Source organism: Anarrhichthys ocellatus, unplaced genomic scaffold (genome assembly GCF_004355925.1).
Source record: "Anarrhichthys ocellatus isolate YVR2014 unplaced genomic scaffold, GSC_Weel_1.0 scaffold6, whole genome shotgun sequence".
Classification (NCBI taxonomy): domain Eukaryota; kingdom Metazoa; phylum Chordata; class Actinopteri; order Perciformes; family Anarhichadidae; genus Anarrhichthys; species Anarrhichthys ocellatus.
The window spans coordinates 8099602-8118244 of record NW_022280036.1 but is presented as its reverse complement, the minus strand read 5'-3'; the positions used below and the strand labels follow the sequence as shown (position 1 = coordinate 8118244).

At 39.6% G+C, this 18643-nt stretch overlaps 2 protein-coding genes across 4 annotated transcripts; both read left to right on the top strand.

Annotated features, from left to right (window-relative positions):
- Window positions 1-1142: 1142 nt before the first annotated feature.
- On the top strand, window positions 1143-6971 carry ogfod1 (2-oxoglutarate and iron-dependent oxygenase domain containing 1). 2 transcript variants are annotated; one of them, XM_031846018.1, is made up of 13 exons: window positions 1313-1370; window positions 2148-2194; window positions 2267-2459; window positions 4748-4848; window positions 4931-5047; window positions 5125-5216; window positions 5293-5421; window positions 5795-5908; window positions 5990-6069; window positions 6148-6389; window positions 6470-6598; window positions 6666-6724; window positions 6814-6971. In XM_031846018.1, exons 3-13 carry the CDS (start codon window positions 2362-2364, stop codon window positions 6952-6954), a joined length of 1302 nt encoding a protein of 433 aa, XP_031701878.1. In that variant the 5' UTR covers window positions 1313-1370; window positions 2148-2194; window positions 2267-2361; the 3' UTR covers window positions 6955-6971. The 2 variants fall into 2 exon arrangements, with proteins under 2 accessions (XP_031701877.1, XP_031701878.1); XM_031846017.1 differs by lacking the exon at window positions 2148-2194 and having other exon boundaries at window positions 1143-1370.
- Window positions 6972-10361: 3390 nt separating this feature from the next.
- On the top strand, window positions 10362-16968 carry tradd (tnfrsf1a-associated via death domain). Of its 2 annotated transcripts, none has more exons than XM_031846083.1 (5): window positions 10362-10457; window positions 13459-13612; window positions 13741-14021; window positions 14820-14967; window positions 16605-16968. In XM_031846083.1, exons 2-5 carry the CDS (start codon window positions 13459-13461, stop codon window positions 16901-16903), a joined length of 882 nt encoding a protein of 293 aa, XP_031701943.1. In that variant the 5' UTR covers window positions 10362-10457; the 3' UTR covers window positions 16904-16968. The 2 variants fall into 2 exon arrangements, with proteins under 2 accessions (XP_031701943.1, XP_031701942.1); XM_031846082.1 differs by having other exon boundaries at window positions 10363-10457; window positions 13456-13612.
- The last annotated feature ends 1675 nt before the right edge of the window (window positions 16969-18643 follow it).

The window sequence follows — 18643 nt, the reverse complement described above, 5'->3', positions numbered from 1 at the left end:
TTCAGTTAATAGAACTGACTGCTTGCCCACTTTCGAATGTGGCCTGCATGATATAATTTAACTATTCTCTAACCTGCTTATCCTGTGAAGGGTGAGCCCAGCACACACTGGTCGTCATTATACTGTCTATATTGTTAAAATCGAATTAGATTAAAACAAATCATCTTAACCATGCCCTTATAGACTTGTAATTCTTGTCAGCAGTCATTTGTATTGCTGTCTTTATGATTCTGCAACGCTGCTGACTTTGTCTGTGGGACTATTATGCACCATACAGTATGGATTAAAGTGGTCCGGTTGTCTTGCAGCGAGATGAAATAACGGACACTGAACCCAACACAAGAGAACACAAGTTAAAAGATACAGTTGGTTAAAGCACATCACATATCTTTTAAACGAAAAGTCTCATTATATTCTTAAATGCAGGCAAGCAAGGTTTCATTCAAGAATAATTGCACATTTGAACTGGGAAAAAAATATTGCATTGAAAACCAGTATTCTCCAAAAACAATCCAAATCCAACATTGTCTGTTAAACATGACAGAAGGTGGTACCAAAAATATGACACTAACAGAACAGAGGACATCTGGCCCCTCACCACATTTGCAATGCAAAAATATTTTCAGAAACATAATAAGGTATGTTCAGTATAAGAATAAGGTTTATTGCCAAGTAGGTTATTCACCTATAAGGAATTTGCCTCAGTGTTTGGTGTACACAATAAACAAAAGGAAATAAAAATACAGGCCAAGTACTGCAAGAGTCAAGAACATAGATATAGAATAGAAAAAGTAAGAAGCTGTAAAAAATACTGTAAAAATACTTAAACGAATATTAACAATATAACTGTAGTATTATCCACAATATTATCCACAAGTTATGTTGTTATTATTCAGTACCTTAAGGATGAATCATATATTTGATAGGTAACTGACCTGGTTGCTTGGAAAATCAAAAATATAACCAGTATATTTCATTTCTGGTGTTTTGCCAAATTTATGATACAATTGAGCAAATAAAGTATTTTCTGTCAGTTTGCCAATGCTTGCCTGACAGTCTGTATTCAGGGGGGAAATTCTCGCGCTTCCTACAACGTCATTTCCCCGCGTCACACGAGCCATCTCACACACGCGTCAGTAGCGTGAATGTACCGTCAAAGCTGTGTTTACCTGATTGAACACACCAGATAGTTTCTATAATGGCGTCCAGACGACGGCCGGGTGAAAGCGTCAAAACAGACATGAAGAAGAAGAAGAAGAAGAAGAAGACCACGTGTGAGGAAGCAGCGGAACTCTGTTCACTTGTAGAAGACGAGCAGGTGAAGAAGAGTGTGCAGGAGGCGTGGAGCCAGAGGACTGCCCGCAGACACGGTGAGTGAAGCAGGAAAACACGGACTTCTCTAAAGTAACGTTGCTACATCACAAAGCAAATATACCTGAGACAGGTGACCCTTTGAAGAAGTACTGCACGAAGAAAACCCAGCTGAAGGTCTGCTTAAAGATCACCAGCTGGTCATTATCTTTATTTATTTTTAGTGTTAACTCTTTATCAACTTTATCCAACTTATCAGGATACTATTTACTACAATATAAACCTTGGACCACCACATGTAAACTATCCAGTAACTATCGAAAGTAGGGACATGACAGTCTCATCACTGTTGGTTTGATATTAATGTCTTTGGTTGAATTAGATTATATTTTCCTTCTGACAGGGATGGGCGATATGTCATTTTATATTATAATAGCTATTATGATGTATTTATTTTCAGATACTGTTTATGGATAACATAACAGTACAGAGGTATTTCTGTTCTTGGCCATATTGCCGTAATAAAAACATTGATCCTCGTTGATTTGCAGCATTGTGCTTATTAATCTGATACATCCAGAGATTATTGATATAAACGATTTGGCAAAACACTGATGCTAGACACATTTATATTTTCGTGGTATAAAGTGACATATTGCCCAACCCTACCTTCTAATATGTCTAAAGACTGTATGAGTGGAGGATAATTCTTTCCCCAGTGTCATTTGATCTCATTTAACCTGAATAAATATGGATTGTGTTTTTCCAGTGAAAAGTTACCTCTGTTTGCCAGGTCCAGATATTAATTAACTTTTGTTCATGTTTTGTGGCGTTAGCATTCCCGAGCCTCTGTTTGTTTACTAGAGCCTTTCCAAAAGCAGCGGTAAGTTATTTGTCCACATTATAATTTGACAAATAACTCACAGGTTGACGTATTATCTTTTGTTATGTGCAGGAGATCTGGAGTTGGACTGCCACCCTTTCCCTCACTGCATCATCAAGAACTTCCTCAGCAGCGACACCTTCGTGGAGAACTTGCAGAGAGAACTGATGGAGCTCAACTTCCACGAGAAGTCAAATGATCTGTACAAATTTAAACAGTCAGACGACTTGAAGAAAAGAACAGAGCCACATATCTCAGGACTGAGGTAAAAAACAGCTTGTGTTTGTGTGCTTTATATGGTTATTAACATATTATTATACGTTGGTATGAGCTTCCTTTGTGGCAGAATTCGTGAGTAGAAAAGGATAGATTGTGAAAGTATGGATAACGGTTGGTCTCGGAGCAACAAGTGGAAAAAAAAAAAGGTGCTTTGAAGAGAGGAAGCTCATTCTGTCAGGTGGGACATATGCTACAAACAAGCTCATTTTTATGACGACATCACATTGACTCTATCAAGTGTGTGTCTTATTGTCTTTCAAGGATTTAAGGATCATTTATTGTCATTATGCAAAATGGATGCACGACGAAATTCAGTTGTAGCCCATTTGTATCACAACAAACACATGACGAACAAAACAAAAACATTCCTGTAGTGCATTTTTAATTTGCATCATAAGGAATGTAAACAGCTGCAACACAAACAATTCTCTGGGCAGATAATATGGCCGACATCTTCACATTAAGAGCCCACCTCCTCTCGTCCCTCCTGAGTCCTGCGCTCTGTCCTTGATCCGGGATGAACCATGGAGCCAATTAATCTTGATCAAGAGCCAAAATTAAACCAACAATTAATGGCCAATAATGCTCTACCGCCTGATCTTCAGCTGTGTTTAAAGCACATCTGACCTACTGGTATTCCATTGTAATCAATATTCCCAGCCTGACAGAATGGCTGACCAGATGATTTTATTATTTGGTCATCCTGATTTTGACTTTTTCTACTTTTTGCAAAATGAAATCATCACGATTCTTAGTCCATTTTGATTGACATCTTATTTCATATCTGACAAAGTAAGCTTTCTCAATTCAAAACACTTTTACTCAACTGATGGCTCGTCTTGAGAGACCAGCTCAAATTGTGAGGACTATTTTTTTTTTCCACTTGTTGCTGATCTCAGAGCTGTAAATCCAACAACACACACGTTGGGCGACTGTGGCTCCGTTGTAGAGCGGGACCTCCGCTAGTGCTAGTCCATGTCGTTGTGTCCTTGAGGTCCTTAACCCCACATTGCTCCTGCAAGCTGGGCCTGCAGTGTATCAATGGGTGTGAATGATTAGATAGACCTGATGGGCAGGTGGCACCTTGCATGGGAGCCCCTGCCATCAGTGTATGAATGGGTGTGAATGACTGAATGATGACAAGTAGTGTTAAAGCGCTTTGAGTGGTCGTATGACTAGAAAAGCGCTACACAAGTACAAGTCCATTTAAACATACTTTTAGCTTCTAAAACCTTTTGCTTTAAAAAAGAGTGTGTTGCTGACGCCAGTCACACAAATCCTCAACAAAGATGTATATTAATGTTTTTAGAGATTTCTTGAAGGAATTGCATATCTAGAAATCGACAGGGCAAAGCTTGTTTTTGTCTTCAGTATTGGTCTGCATTGATAAGTGTAAAGTTACAAAAAGGTTGGTTTGGAAGACATGTTTATCAGCTCCACCAGGTGGAGCCAGAGATCACATCTGCTTCCTAATTAGTGCATCTTGTTCATTTAGTGCTGTGATTCTGAGAGCAGTAACTTGAGGCATGGGAGGACTGTACAGTGAGCCCAGTGGGAAATGAACTCAGCTGCAGTTACTCACCAGTGATCTTTGTTAAAGCGGAAGGCTTGACTTTGCAGTGAACACAAGAGGAGCACACTGTACGTTATTACAGCAGTGTACATTTTTTGGGGCTTTCAGACAAATGAGTAGAAACAAAATATGTTATTGCAGAATTATGGAGCAGCAAAACCTGCCGAACCTGCCAAGACGCTCAGTGTTTGAACCAAGTCCAAGAAAAAACAAGATCAACAAGATAAATGAAGACGATATGAGCTCGGTGTCGAGTCTGAATCCTAGACGACCCCTCTGAGACTCATATTACCCAGATTGCAAAATAATACACAAACCTTTCCTTTTAAAAAATAAATAATGTGCAGTTATTTTCTTACAATTATAACAAGCAGTGTTTACTTTGAAAGACTGCAACATGTCATTTCTTCTAAATACGTATTTGTGACTACATGCACTGGGCTACACCTACTGAAGAAATACAGCCCTGGAATAAATGCCATAATTAAAACACACAACAACGGCCTCCTCTCGTGATCATCTATTATTTATGTCACAACAAAATGTCACGGTAGGTTTGAGCAGCCCAACAATCTGTCTGTGTGGTGAAGGCTTTCCAAAGGTCTTCAATTTCATACAAGGTTAAAGGTTCAACCACGTTGTTATTTTCAATACGAAACAGGATTGCACCATAAAATGTTGTCTTGTGTCACTGTTGTCAGGGCAGCACTGTTTGGGCGTTTCCGCTCCTGGCTCGGAGAAGTGTTGCAGGTTGAACTGGAGCCCACAGTGGATATTTCTTGTGCCAGATACGAATACACAGGTGAGCTTTGTTTCAGGGGATTTTGAGGAAGAAACTCCTTTTTTTTTTTTCCCCCAAATGTTAAGTTCTCTCTCCTTTCTAGATGTTCTTTTGTGTCATGATGATGAATTGGAGGGGAGGCGCGTTGCCTTCATCCTGTATCTTGTGCCTCCGTGGCAGAGCAGCGACGGAGGAACCCTCGATCTTTACACAACAGACAGTGAGTGTCTCACTTTGTGTGTGTGAATTTCTGTGCTTTTTAGAAAAGTCTTGTGTAATTTCCATCTCTGTCATCAGGTAATTTCCAGCCGCAGAGTATAGTGAAGTCGCTCGTACCCTCTTTGAACACGCTCGTCCTCTTTGAAGTTTCTCCAGTCTCCTTTCACCAAGTAAGAAAAGTCGCTCCTGCCTTTATCTTTAGCGAAGTGGCTGTGATTGCAGATCGATAAGATGTGTTGTGTCCAGGTGTCAGAGGTTTTGACACAGGACAAGTGTCGCTTGTCTCTGAGCGGCTGGTTTCACGGGCCGTCGTTGGAGCGCCCTCCTCGCCACAGAGTGCCCCCCGTGCCACGGAGCCCACACTTACCGAGAGATGTGAGTTTGGTCAAACGTTCACACATTTTACCAAAATGTACCTTGTGTTGCAAAAGATTTTCGCGACAGCAGGCTAGCTTAGCTTAGCATGATGACTGGAAATGGGGGGGAGACAGCTGGCTTGGTCTCTGTGCCAAGGGATTCAGATCAATCTACCAGCACCTCTAAATCTCACCAATTAACACGTTGCATCGTTTGTCTAAAGGGTTAAAACAGCATGTTTCAGCAGACACACGCAAGCTTCATATCGATGTTATCGGACTTTCAGCAAGAAAATAAATGGAGTATTTCCCAAAATGCCAAACTATTCCATTAACAGACAGCCTACATTCCTGCTGACATGCGTTTGTTGTGTTTGTTGTGTTCATGACAGGAAACATTGCTACTGGAGTGGGTCAATCCAGTGTACTTGGACATATCCTACCAAGAGCAGATCCAGGAGGAATTTGAGGACAGCTCTGAAATTCAGCTCAAAGATTTTCTTAAGGTAACTTCTCACTCGTTTTTTTTTTTTCTTCCTCGCACGTGTCCACTTGTTCCTGTCGGTTGATAACGGGTCTGTCTTCAGGAAGAAAAGTTCAGGGAGGTGAAGGACGCACTGCGACTCACTCAGATTCAATGGACAAAGAGAGGACCACCTAATAAGAGGTAGGACATGTTTCAGAGATTATTTAACAAGTGTATTCCAGGACTGTGAATCCAGGAGCTGTATATGTGTCCATTTAGATGCTATGAAGCGGCCTCTCTGGACACTCTGCCTCAGTGTGTGAGTGCATGTTGGGAGCTGCTCTGTTCAGAGGCTTTCTTCCTGCTTCTCTCCAACTTTACCGGCCTCCGATTGCACTACCTGTGTCCTGCCGACGACGACGACGACGAGATTAAAGATGAAGAGGAGGAGGATGTACGGGACGCAGAAGCCACAGGGTCTTCGACCGAATCACCACCGGCAAATGCGAGCAGAGAGAAAGGTGTGTGTGTGTGTCAGTAGTAGTGGGTTTCCTCTGCCACAAGTTTGTGCAGCTGTTTACGTGTGTTTTGTTTGCTTTAGAGCTGAGCACACCTGTGTGTTGTGGTGAACTACGTCGATGGTCTCACGGCGGCTACACTCTGTTGCATGATGCAGAAGCAGCGCGGGCAGAGTACGCTCTGGACCTTGTTTTACCTTTTTGCGGTGTGGGTAAGTCGACGCGCACACACGCACACACAAATCCATCTTGTGACTTTTACAAAACTTTCTTTCATAGACTGGCAGTCAGAGTTTGGAGGCTTCACTTGTTATGTTGCTAATGAAGAGGATGAGGAGGTGAGTGTTGATTACAGTATAAAGTGGAATTGTGTGTGTGTTGGAAATACATCATTATCATCATTGCTTTGGTTTCTTCCTCATCGCAGCTGCTGACAGTGTATCCAGAGGATAATTCCCTCGCCCTCGTCTACAGAGACAAAGAAACCCTCAAATTTGTCAAACATATCAACCACAGAAGCTTGTCTGATTCTGCATTTTATGACTTTTCTTTTGTGTACTATGAATAAATATGTCTTATCTTGTTGGTTTTCTTGACATCTTTGTTTCATCTTTTTAAAAAGGTGGTGCCTACATTTTAGAACATACCACGTACACATTCACAGATGCTGCCCTCGTCTGTGGGAGCTATTTGGGGTTCAGTATTTTGCTTCAACCACAAACCCTTTGTTTACTTGAACGCACCATCTTGAAACTAAATTAAACGTTTTCTGTTTAAAATATATTTTTCAGGGATATCTGTTTGCAAATGCTCAGTCCTCTAAAGGTCTGCTGAGTTTTTCAGATAGCTCCTTGTCTTCATTTCATGAAAATTACAAATCAAAGATTTTGGTTGAATTGGCACTGCTGCTGTGATTGCAGTAGATATCAGCCTTAAATGTGCGAGATGACAATTGTGCGAAGATGGGATGAGACGGTTCTGTCCCAGCGCTTGTCTTAAATTAAACTGAATCATTGTTGGAATGCTGTTAAGCATTCCAACTATTGTTCTTCGAATCTTTATTCCTCCTTATTTTCTATTTCTTCCGTACGCTTTTTGAAACTCTTCTGCTCCTTCATATTTTAAGCTACAGAAACCGTTCAACTATCAAAATGTTCAGCTCTTTCAGCTCATGTCTGCTATGACTTCATATTTCTAACCTTTAAACTTTTTTGAATTATTAAGCTTTTTGCAACTTTTTTTTGTATGGGATGTCTATGGAGAACATTTTCAAATCCTCTTAAACTTTTTCAACTTTCAAATCCTTCTACTTCCTCATACTTTCAGCTACAGACACCATTTTAACTTTCAAATGTTGAGAAAATCCTGATATATTGCCGCATAATTCAGCTTTTTGATATCTTTTACACTTTTTGAACTAACAATTTAACTTTTATGATTTTTTTCAGTCCTTTTCTGTTTTTGTAATGGGTGTGTATTGCGCAGTTTAGAGTGCGTGATGTCACCGCTAGAGTGAAGAGCAGCTTGAGATTCTTGTGAAAAAAAGATTTGTCTTTTGCCACTGTGTCCACAATCTTCACTCTTCATGCATAATCTCTGGATGTAGAAGTAGCTAATCTTGTCCTTGTCGTAGACAAATGACTGAGGAATCCCACAGATTTACACATTTGGCACAGAAGCCTGTAATTGAGAGGAAAACCAACTTTCTGCTCCATAGAGACCAATGTTAAATTTTGCCTCAAAAACATCTTCCACAGAACACGGTACCCCATTTCTAGATCGCCAGTTCAGCCACATTTTTTTCACTACAGACACAATTTTTACAGGATCTGTTCTTGAACTCGTCCTTCCTCTCATTTATTAATATCGAAGCAATAGGAGCTACGGTTATGGGAGTTTTGAGGATTTGTTTGAGAGGTGTTTCCCTGTTTAATCTCCATGAAAAGGCTGCAAGGACACAGGTGTTTCTGATTAAGCTAATTAGTGATGTTGATAAACAGACACAAGCACCTCTCTCTCTCTCTCTCTCTCTCTCATACAGTCATTCAGGTTCTTAGAGATCTTTAGAGGATCCCCCCACACACACGCACCCCATTTAAAATAAAAGCCCCACAGAGTGAATTCTAACTGAAATGCTTGTGATGAAGCCTGTCATTTAATAACCTGTTTGTGTTAATCTAACAATATGAGTCCATCTCCTCTCCCCTTCTCCCCCCCACACCCCATTTCAAAATAAAAGTCCCACAGAGTGAAATATAACTGAAATGCTTGTGATGAAGCCTGTCATTTAATAACCTCTGTTTATGTGTCAAACATTATGATTGTGTCTCCTCTCCCCCCCACCCAGCCCCACCCTTTCAAAATAAAAGCCCCATGGATTAACTATGTAAACATTAAGCTCAAAATTAGGCTTTTTTGTTGAAATAATGAATGCTCTTACTAATACTGCGACAACTACTACTGCTGCTAATGTTTCTAGTATTACTACTACTACTGCTGCTACTACTTCTACTACAACTTTTGCTGTTGCTACTATTACTAGTGCTATTACTGCTACATCAATATTATTACTACCACTACAACTGCTACTACTGCTATTCATGCTACTACCAGTAGTAATACTACTACAGCTATTAGTACGACTGCTACTAGTACTACTACTACTGCTATTACTGCTACTTCAAATACTGAAATTACTTTTACTACTACTACTACTACTACTACTACTGATATATTAAATACTACGACCACTACTACAGCTATTACTACTACTACTGATACTACTTCTAAATACTAACACTTCTACTACTGATACTTCTACTACAACTACAACTTCTACTACTATTACAAATATCACTACTTCTACTACTACTACTTATTCTACTACTAATAATACTTCTACTACAACTTCTACTACTATTACTACAAATATCACTACTGCTAATATTTTTTTAAGCTACAGAAACCGGTCAAATATCAAAATGTTCAGCTCTTTCAGGAGAGGGGTGCTTTGACTTTTCATATTTGTAATCTTTAAACTTTTTGAATTAAGCTTTTTGCAATTTTCTGTTGAATGGGATCTCTATGGATAAAATCTTCAAATCCTGTTATACTTCTTCAACTTTCAAAGCCTTCTTGTTCCTCATAATTTCAGCTACAGACACCATAGTTAGACATTTCAACTAGAAGGGTTTTCAGCAGTGCAGTTTAAATGCTTTCAGGCTTCAAAATTTTTCAGACGGGTAGTCTCCCATTTCTTAATTTTCAGCAATTTTTTGACAATTAATTTCAGCTTTCAGCATTCCAACGCATTTTCGGCAGGAAATGCATTTTCTAGTTAAATATGACAGGTTATCTGTTGGTGTCAGTGTTTGAAGGTTGTAGTGAGAGAAACATGAGACAAGTCAATGGATGTAAAAATGAAGAGCCGAATAGTTTTGTACCGAAATCAGCTAAATATTGTCCACATAATTGGATCATCTAAAAAGTAGCTTATTATTTTCAGTCAATCGATATTCTATTAATTGACTAATTTATTTCTGCACTGGTGGATACAATTCCCAAGTAACAAAAGTTTCCTTCTTGTAATACATTGTTGCCATGCTTTGCATTGTTATGGGTTTTTCAGCAGCTGTTTTACAAGGCCAAACACTGGATAATGGAGAAGATCTGTGTATTCGTATTGTAAATGAATTACAGAATCATAGACAGTCACTTGGCCAAACAGTCTCTCGCCCTCAGCCACTTCCTTGACATATTTCACTGATTATTTTAACCCTCATCAGTTTACCCCTTACATTAATGTTTATATTTCAGTAATACGGAATAATAAGGACATGTTCATGTTAAAAGATAAAGCAAATGAGATGTTTTGCCCTACATTGAAAATAAAAAAACTCACTTCCTTCCTGTCACGATTCTTCACCCCAGGCGGCATGTAGATTTCCACCAATCAGAGCGTTCTTTGATCCATGCTCAGCCAATGGGAGGCCAGGAAGTTATGACGTGTCAGTGGGTGTGATCCCGCAGGAGGAAGCGTCAAGCCACCGAACAATATAACAAAGTTTTAAGGTAAGTTTGTTCCCACTTTAACAACGACTTACTGTACAGGGAATACAAAGAAGGATGATTTACCAGCCACGTGTGCCCGATCCAGTGTCTGAGCCGTAATGTAAACACTTTTAGCAGTTTATTTGTCGCACCGTGGCCGAAGTTTTACGGCAGTTGTGTCCAGTCTACGTTTATCAACACGATCTACGTCCTACCTCCTTTTACGTCTTACATTAAAAACACAAACTCTCTTTAACTGTAAGCATGTTAACTCTACGTCTTGACGAAGACATTTAACACCTTGAAATTATAGTAACATCTGGATGTTTTTTTACTGTACAGATATCTAGATACGGTAGAATATATTTGAGCAATAATTGGAATTGGTAGGAATGATTTCTCTCTGTGTGTGTGTGTGTATACCGCTGTGAGTATTGTTATCTGACAGATTGTGAACATTTGAACCCATCCTTCAAGCCCCCACACAACCACGGTACACCCACTCCGGTGTTTTCACTTATTCCTCCTGATTAGACCTCCTGTCTCTCTCACTCTGATGTTGCGACAAAGGTACAGCAAACGTCCCCCTCTCTGTCACAGGAGTGCTGTAATTCCCAGAATAGCTTTAATGTTTATGACTTGCAAGTTTTTACTTTATGAGACAAGTCAGGACATTCATATGATTACAGAGTTGATTTAGTGAGAGTTACAAATATTGTACATTGGCAATATAACACTTTATTCATTAAATGTGGTTTGATTACCTTGAACGACGGACTGGCTGACGAGAGGCGTCCATGTTTGAGATATGTAATGAGCAGATCCCTCAGTATAGGCCGAACTGAAAGCACCTGTGCAGGACCTGTATATATTTATACATATTTGTATTTAGTGTACATATAGACAAGAATCGTATTGATTTTAAAATGTAACGTTTGTGATGACATTTTTAGATTTTGTATTTATTGACTTGCCTCTAAATTCCATGGATATGATTAAATCGAAGGGCTAAGTAAACAATTAGTTATCGCTGAAAGTGTATTATAAGTTTATATTTATCTATAGTTGATTAATCAGTTAGCCAGTTGACATCAACTCCCATCATCACATGAACGTAAAATGAGTAACATCCTTGAGTGAAGCAAATGTTTCCCCTAAATGTCAGCCAAGCTGTCCAGGGAGAGGTAGCCTTTTGACAGCAAAAGCTAAATGATATATTTTAAGCTCCTGATAATCACTTAATCCTCATACAGCTGTTGAACAAATCTCAAAGTATACTTCCAGTATACCGGTAGATAGGATAACACATAATTACATCCTGGCTAAGTTGTGGCGATTCCTGTAGAGCCAGGAGCCATAGCATACTGTGTATTAGTGAAATATAAGGACATGCATATAATCCAGCTCAGAGGATGCTCTTTCCAGGCAGAGCGCTCTGCAGCCCTCGCATGGAGACAACACCAGGAGTGAACTAACGGGCTAACGGGCGAGTACAGCAGTTAGGGGCTCGGCTGGGGGAGGGGAGGACTGAGATTAAACATGTTTTTATGTAATGAGCGTTTCTAAAGGAGGCTGGAGTGAAAAAAGGTTAAAGAGGAGTGAAGCCGAGACAACCGGGGACCGCTCGGACAGAAGTTGTTTTAACTCTAGGAGGGAACAGGCAGATATATTTAGAGAGGTTATGTGATTCATCTTTCTCTTCGCTTTGATTGGAAATTGTTTCATCAGTTGAAAGGAAAAACATATTAAACATTTGATCAGATTCAGAATCTGATGGACAATTCAGTGCAGTGGTTGCGTAACCGAGACAATATCAACTGTTTTTGTCACCACATGTATTACATTTCATAACTTATTCAGTACCGTTTCAACAACAGTGATACATGCTTATCACAATATAACAGAGCCGAAGGTGATGTAATAGAGGACCAAAGATCATAGACAACAACAAATCCTCACATGTAAGAAGCTGAACCAGTGAGTGTTTGGCAACTGTGCTTAAAAAGGATTCAAATGATTGTACTCTAACGTATTGTCTCATAGAAACCACTCAACCTGATTCCTGCCAAGCTACTCTCAAATATCAGCTGCAGTCAAATCGCAATATTAAAATTGACTACTTACCTTTGTTCAACTATAAATACATTAAGTTGTCGCACAACGGAAAGATATTGAATGCAATCATGACTATTGTGAATTGCTACCTCACTAATCCTTTGACAGTGTTGACCTTTGTGGGTTTTGTTTTTATTCAGCTCTCATGATATCATATCAAATGGTTGTAGTTTTATTTAATAAGAGCACTTCTCAACAATCCTAAAAGGAACAAGACAAGCAGTCACTTATATTAAAGTAAATTATATTTATTGATTCATGCCACTTTAGAGAAAAGATAGAATAGGATTATGCAACAGTCACACACAGAGGTTACAAATACACACAGAGAAATATAAATGACTTTGTCTGTCCCGTTCGCTGACTGCTGGATACACAATCAAATATAAACAACTGCACATATTCACTTACACACTATGAAGGATAACATTGTAATTGAGGAAATGGAGGATAATCTCTGCATTTCAAGGGGTGGAAAGTATCGTGAAGGCAATGAAACATACTCCTTCAGTAACTCATTACAAACGGTAGTCTCTGATCACTGCAACTGCTTCTGAGTTTGCTTCTACCTGTTTATTTGTTTGTTATGTATTGTACATATTATGTTATTTATGTATGATTGAGATGTTTCTATGTTTTATTCGTTTGTAACGACTTGCTTCCTGTTGCTGCCTTTTTGGCCAGGTCGTCATTGTAAAGGAGGACTGGTTCTCATAATAAGGTCGAATAAAATAAAATAAACATATTTGTGGAGAGCTGCGGGCAGATGTAAATATCTTTAAATGACTCTTCCTCCGCAATATTTCAAAGCAACTCGACACACTGACGCCTCTTTGGCTTTAACTAATTACATCCACCCTCTTAGTGACTTGGTCGACTTGTGTTGTCTTCATGTTGTGTTCAGAAGATGGCAGACAAGACTGTGGATCGTGGGCCATGGACAGGATGTGCCGTCATGTTTCTGCAGTCACTCTGTCCTGGTGTGAACCTGCTCTCACTCTTCAAAGACAGAGAACAGGGAAAGTTCATCGTTTTCAAAGTCATCAAGCTGACACTTATAGGTGAGCCCTCGACTTTAGCTCCACTCGGTATGCCTCGTTAACTGATGCAGATAAAAGATGCATTCATCATGACGAATCTGTATTTTTCGTGGAAGTCACATTTATTAATCTTTTTTTTACGCGGACAGATTCTGCAGGAGGTCTGGGTGGTTACGAGATACTTAAGGTCCATGACGCTGATCCCTTTCTGGGGGTAGAGGTGAAGTTTGAGGATGTGGCAGCATGTCAGCAGTTCCTGGAGAGCTACAGCTCTGGAGCAGTGCGTCAGTCCCTCTCTCAACACGCCTGCCGGCTTCTTACTCTTCCCCAAGAGTTCACAGTGGAAACTCAGCTCAAGGCCAGCACACACATCCTGGATCTCTATCTGGACAAGCTGGAACTTTGCCTTCAGCACATCCACCTGTCACAGGTATACTTGACTCTTCTGTGTGTCTTCTCTTTGGCTATTTGAGATGGAGCTCCAGTATTTCAAAATCCCATTCAGTCTGTACTTATTAAGCGGGTTAATCAGACTGATTTGCCAATTAATTTCATTCATCGTTAATCATTCATTCAGCCTGACGTGTTCATGTCAGCTGATTTCTTCATGTGATTTTGTTTTGTTTTGGGCTAACCAAACACTAGCCAGTGATTGATCCCGCCGACCTCATTTCCTGTTGACGATGAAGCTGCGGGTGCAGTTAACTTTCAGTCAATATAAGTTGTTATTTCCGCACTATTTAGCATTTTCACGCAATAGCCTCCATGGGTTTTGGGAACCAGAGGCCATATAATAACCAAAGAAATAAGAAAATCTTTGGAATAAACACAGTTGAATTGACTTCTGTCATCAGATGTATTATTTCCTGTTTGTATACAATTATTTGTGTGTTAGAATCTGCTCATAGCATTGTACAATTATATAAATATTCAATTATGATTAATAACAATAAACATAACAAATTATAAAGGATTTTTTAAGGATTTATAAAGTCAAGTTTCATGATACTTCATAATTTCTGGTCACTCACTGACTATAATCACCATAGTTTTATCAATCACGGTTATAAATCTTTATAATGTGATCACAAGTTACTCTGAGTGGTCAGTGTTTGCATTAAGTTTTGTGTGTTGTTGTTGATGATATTTCTTTCACTTTACTTGAAGTTTTGTTAGTTCACCTCATTCCTTTTATTCAGTGTACGTGAACTTTGTCATTTTGTGTCAGCCGGAGCGCCTGCGCGATGAGGAGATTGAGCATCTGGAGGAGCAGCTGAGGACTCAGGCCCGCGGCCCGGCCCCACAGCCGACCCCCATCACACAGGAAGAGGGTCCCGTCCCCAGCCACTGCTTCAAGTTTCAGAATAAAGTGTTTGGTGAGTCGAGTCGACCGTTTCTACTTCTGAGTCTTGTGTAGTGTGTCCTTCACAGACTTGGTGCCAGACTTTTGGCCAAGTGAGGTCACGCTAGAGATTAAAAAAGCATTAAAAAAAAATCTTCATCACTTTAACTGCTTGGTGGCTTTTATTATCAGATTCAGCAGAAGCACATGGTTCAGTGACAAATAGGGATGAAATCATGCTGTCAACTTTAAATCACCATACCACATTGCTTCCAATCATTTCCCAAAGCATACCATGAGTTTTTAATTGATTTCCTGTCTTCCAGACAGCCATTTATTTGACATCGTTTAACAACGTGTTAAACGGAAGTTGAGATAAGAAACTTGCTTGTAATATATAATCCACGAGAGAGAACATCAGCTGGTATTTGTTTTTTACAATCCGACACTGACAGCATTCAGTGCTGTTTGTCATCTGACTCTCTAATCCAACCTTTTATAAATTGATGGTCAGTCTATGGGAAGAGATTAGTGCCAGCAGATAATGTATTTGGATTGCATTGATTTGAGATTGTCGACCTCATGTTGAACTGTTAAATTAACATTAACTGATGAGGCATTAGACTGTCTTGCAAGTTAATTTGATTTTCTATTTTCGTTAATTAAAGATTTGATTTCAGTTCATGTAAATGTAGTTTCAGCTTCCTCAGACACACAACTGTGTCTGGGCATCAGGGACTTCTGTTCCCTGAGTGCCTCCTCCAAGGCTCCAACAGCCCCGGCTGACCTGGTTTCTAGTTGACTCTGAATAATGAAAACTGATTTTGTAATGTTTAAGCCAAATTTGAAAAAAAAAAAATGAAACAAATTAATTATAAATTGATTTCTGTTAATACATGACAAGATCAAATGCATGCAATTTAAATGCACTAATCTCTTTTATTATCTGTCACATGCTGGGTGGCCACATGTGTAAACTACCTATAAGGTAGCCGCTGGTATATGAAGGCAATGTGGTGGCTTTTTCTTTGTAATTGCTTTAAGCGTTAAGCTATGAAACTTGTCAAACTCCCTCCTTGTTGTAGGCAAAATAAGAAATATAATCCACTTCAGACGGACGCCGGATCAAACCAGAGCTGCTCACTTGAACCTTTTCTCTTGGGATTTGTAAATTGATACCACCATTGATATTTAATGGAACTAAAACACCTTATTGTTCAGTATTCACTCACACATATTTACAACCATGAAGATGCACAAGTCAATATTGTATCGACAGTGGATTCAATCACTTTGGGTAATGTGAAAGCTGTCGTTTGTGGTGGAAAAACTTCATCTCCACTCGGCTTTAAGGAGCATTTGAGCATGTTTCAGCTCATTGTTTTGGTTTTATGACCTGCAACTTAGCAGTTTTACTTCATTTTCACCGCTCTAATAAGCGTTGTTTTCAGTTAAAGGCCTCTGCTCTGCACCAATCAGCAGACAGACACAGTTATCAACAAGCTGGTTAAATCAGTGGAGCATTCAGCAGCTAAAGAACCAGATATTTCTCTAAGTTGAGTTGGGGGGACCAAATCAGTAAATATTGGGCTTACATTTGTCAGGTCACAAACAAGACTCCGAATTAATGCTTCCTCTTTTTCCTTCATCCTTTACCCTTTGGCCTGTCAGAGGACCGAATGCTGACTGCGGGAGATGTTCAGAGCTTTTCTAACGGAGTGGGCCGCCAGTGGAAGCATGTGGGAAGGGCCCTGGGGAAGAGCTGCCGGGCTCTGAAGGGTCTGGCCATAGACAACCTGGCCTACGAGTACGAGAGAGAAGGGCTGTATGAGCAGGCCTATCAGCTGCTCAGTCGCTTCATCCAGGCAGAGGGGAGAGCGGCCAAGCTGAGCCGACTGGTCAAAGCGCTGGAGGACTGCAAACTCACCAGCCTGGCTGAAAATATTCTGGAGCTACAGCCACGAGAGTAACTCGGTGTGCTTTTGTTCTGTGTGTACGAGTTTTAAAAACTGAGGGGTGACAGACCCTCTCTGCATGAGGAGCGGTTGACATTGTCCTGCCTGCTTATAATATACAATGTGTGTGTTCTTGATTGACTGTCTGTCATTCAAAATCATTCCTGTGTGTGTGTGTGTGTGTGTGTGTGTGTGTGTGTGTGTGTGTGTGTGAGAGAGTGCATGTTTCAGACAGGTTGTGTGAACACATGCTAACACATCTGTGAGAATTGATTCATATCATGATTTGCTCTTCAATTATTAGTGGTATTGTTTCATTTAGAGGAAATGATCTGTCATCACTGTTTAAAGGACACGCTGTCTGGAGTTTAATGCACTGTTTAAACCTTTTATTTGTGCTTGATGTCATTTTACAGATGAACCCTTCCACAACTGAAGGTTATTGATTTTTTTTTTTATACAAAATGGGTGCATACAAATTAAATGGTTGTATTAAAAAAAAAAAAAAAAAAAAAGTCTTCATGTTTGTGTTTGATGCATTAGTGTAATTAAATCTGAAAACATAATTTTGTCAAAATTCCCTCAGGTATAATTTAGTGTTAATCCTCCCTCCCTACCACTCGCACACACATGCACATGCTCATATGATTAAACTGTGCTGATTACACTGCATGTGTCACGTGGGAGCCTGAGGGCAGAGAGGTGGAGGTGTGTTTTTCACAGGTTGTGTCTCACCTTGGCTGATGGATGGAGTCTCCTCAGGTTGAGCTCCTCAGCTGGTTTCCATTCAGGGTCCACTGTAAAACCCCAACTCCCCTTTTTTTACTCCACTTGACCATCCATCCAGATGTGATGTGTGGATTAGAAGCTTTTATGACACACACACACACGCACACAAACATGTATTATTGCTATATGGTATAGCCACAACCCCCAACGTAGACATACACAGTTTAAGTCATGATAAACAAACGCATCCCTCTTTACGTCTGGTATAATCAGGAAACGGAGGTTATGTCCTCAGTATGAAATGTTGAGGAGTTGATGTTCTGCCCTTACACAAACATTGCACATTTTGGGGTTTTAAAGCAGATGCTGAGATTATAATACATTTTTTTTAAGTATTCGTATCTGGCAATGTAGAAAAGGTGACTTTGAAACAACATAGATCATAATACAGGGAAATAAATATAAATCCATATAAAATATGGTGATTATTTATTTTTATTTGAGATTACGGTTGGTGACGAGCCCATCATTTCTGGGGTGCGTTGAGTTTCCCTTGGCAGATTTGGCATGACATCTGTCTTTTATTACATATTTACTTATGATTAGCAGAAGTGGAGAGTGATTAGGTACATTTACTGAAGCACAGACACAATTTTTCTATTTTCTTAGGCCTATGTTTTAGGCACTGCTACTTGAGTAGCCTATTTCCATTTTATTTAAGCTTCATTTTCCTTCTAGGCTACTCTACTACATTCATTAAACATCTGTATTTAGGCCTAGTTGTTATTTTAGGGATCAACTTATTATTATACAAAGCCTTTGATAATCTTAAAGTAACATTTTGAATGCAGGACCTTTACTTGTAATAGTGTATTTGTAGCCTACACTGTGGCTTATATTTTTACGTAAGAACGGGATCTGAAGGGCTACCTCCTCCACTGTCCTTTTTACTTTATTGTAATGTTACTTAAACAAACAATTGATGAACCGACTATATCTTTATGTAGGCTAATTAAAAGACACCGT

Bases quoted from the DNA above. Each gene is read 5' to 3' on its own strand.
- ogfod1 (XM_031846017.1), top strand. From the start codon at position 1,199: ATGGCGTCCAGACGACGGCCGGGTGAAAGCGTCAAAACAGACATGAAG. The intron at 5,048-5,124 runs GTGAGTGTCTCA...CTCTGTCATCAG, and splicing joins CGATCTTTACACAACAGACA to GTAATTTCCAGCCGCAGAGT. The intron at 5,217-5,292 runs GTAAGAAAAGTC...TGTTGTGTCCAG, and splicing joins CTCCAGTCTCCTTTCACCAA to GTGTCAGAGGTTTTGACACA.
- tradd (XM_031846083.1), top strand. From the start codon at position 13,459: ATGGCAGACAAGACTGTGGATCGTGGGCCATGGACAGGATGTGCCGTC. The intron at 14,022-14,819 runs GTATACTTGACT...ATTTTGTGTCAG, and splicing joins AGCACATCCACCTGTCACAG to CCGGAGCGCCTGCGCGATGA. The intron at 14,968-16,604 runs GTGAGTCGAGTC...TTGGCCTGTCAG, and splicing joins GTTTCAGAATAAAGTGTTTG to AGGACCGAATGCTGACTGCG.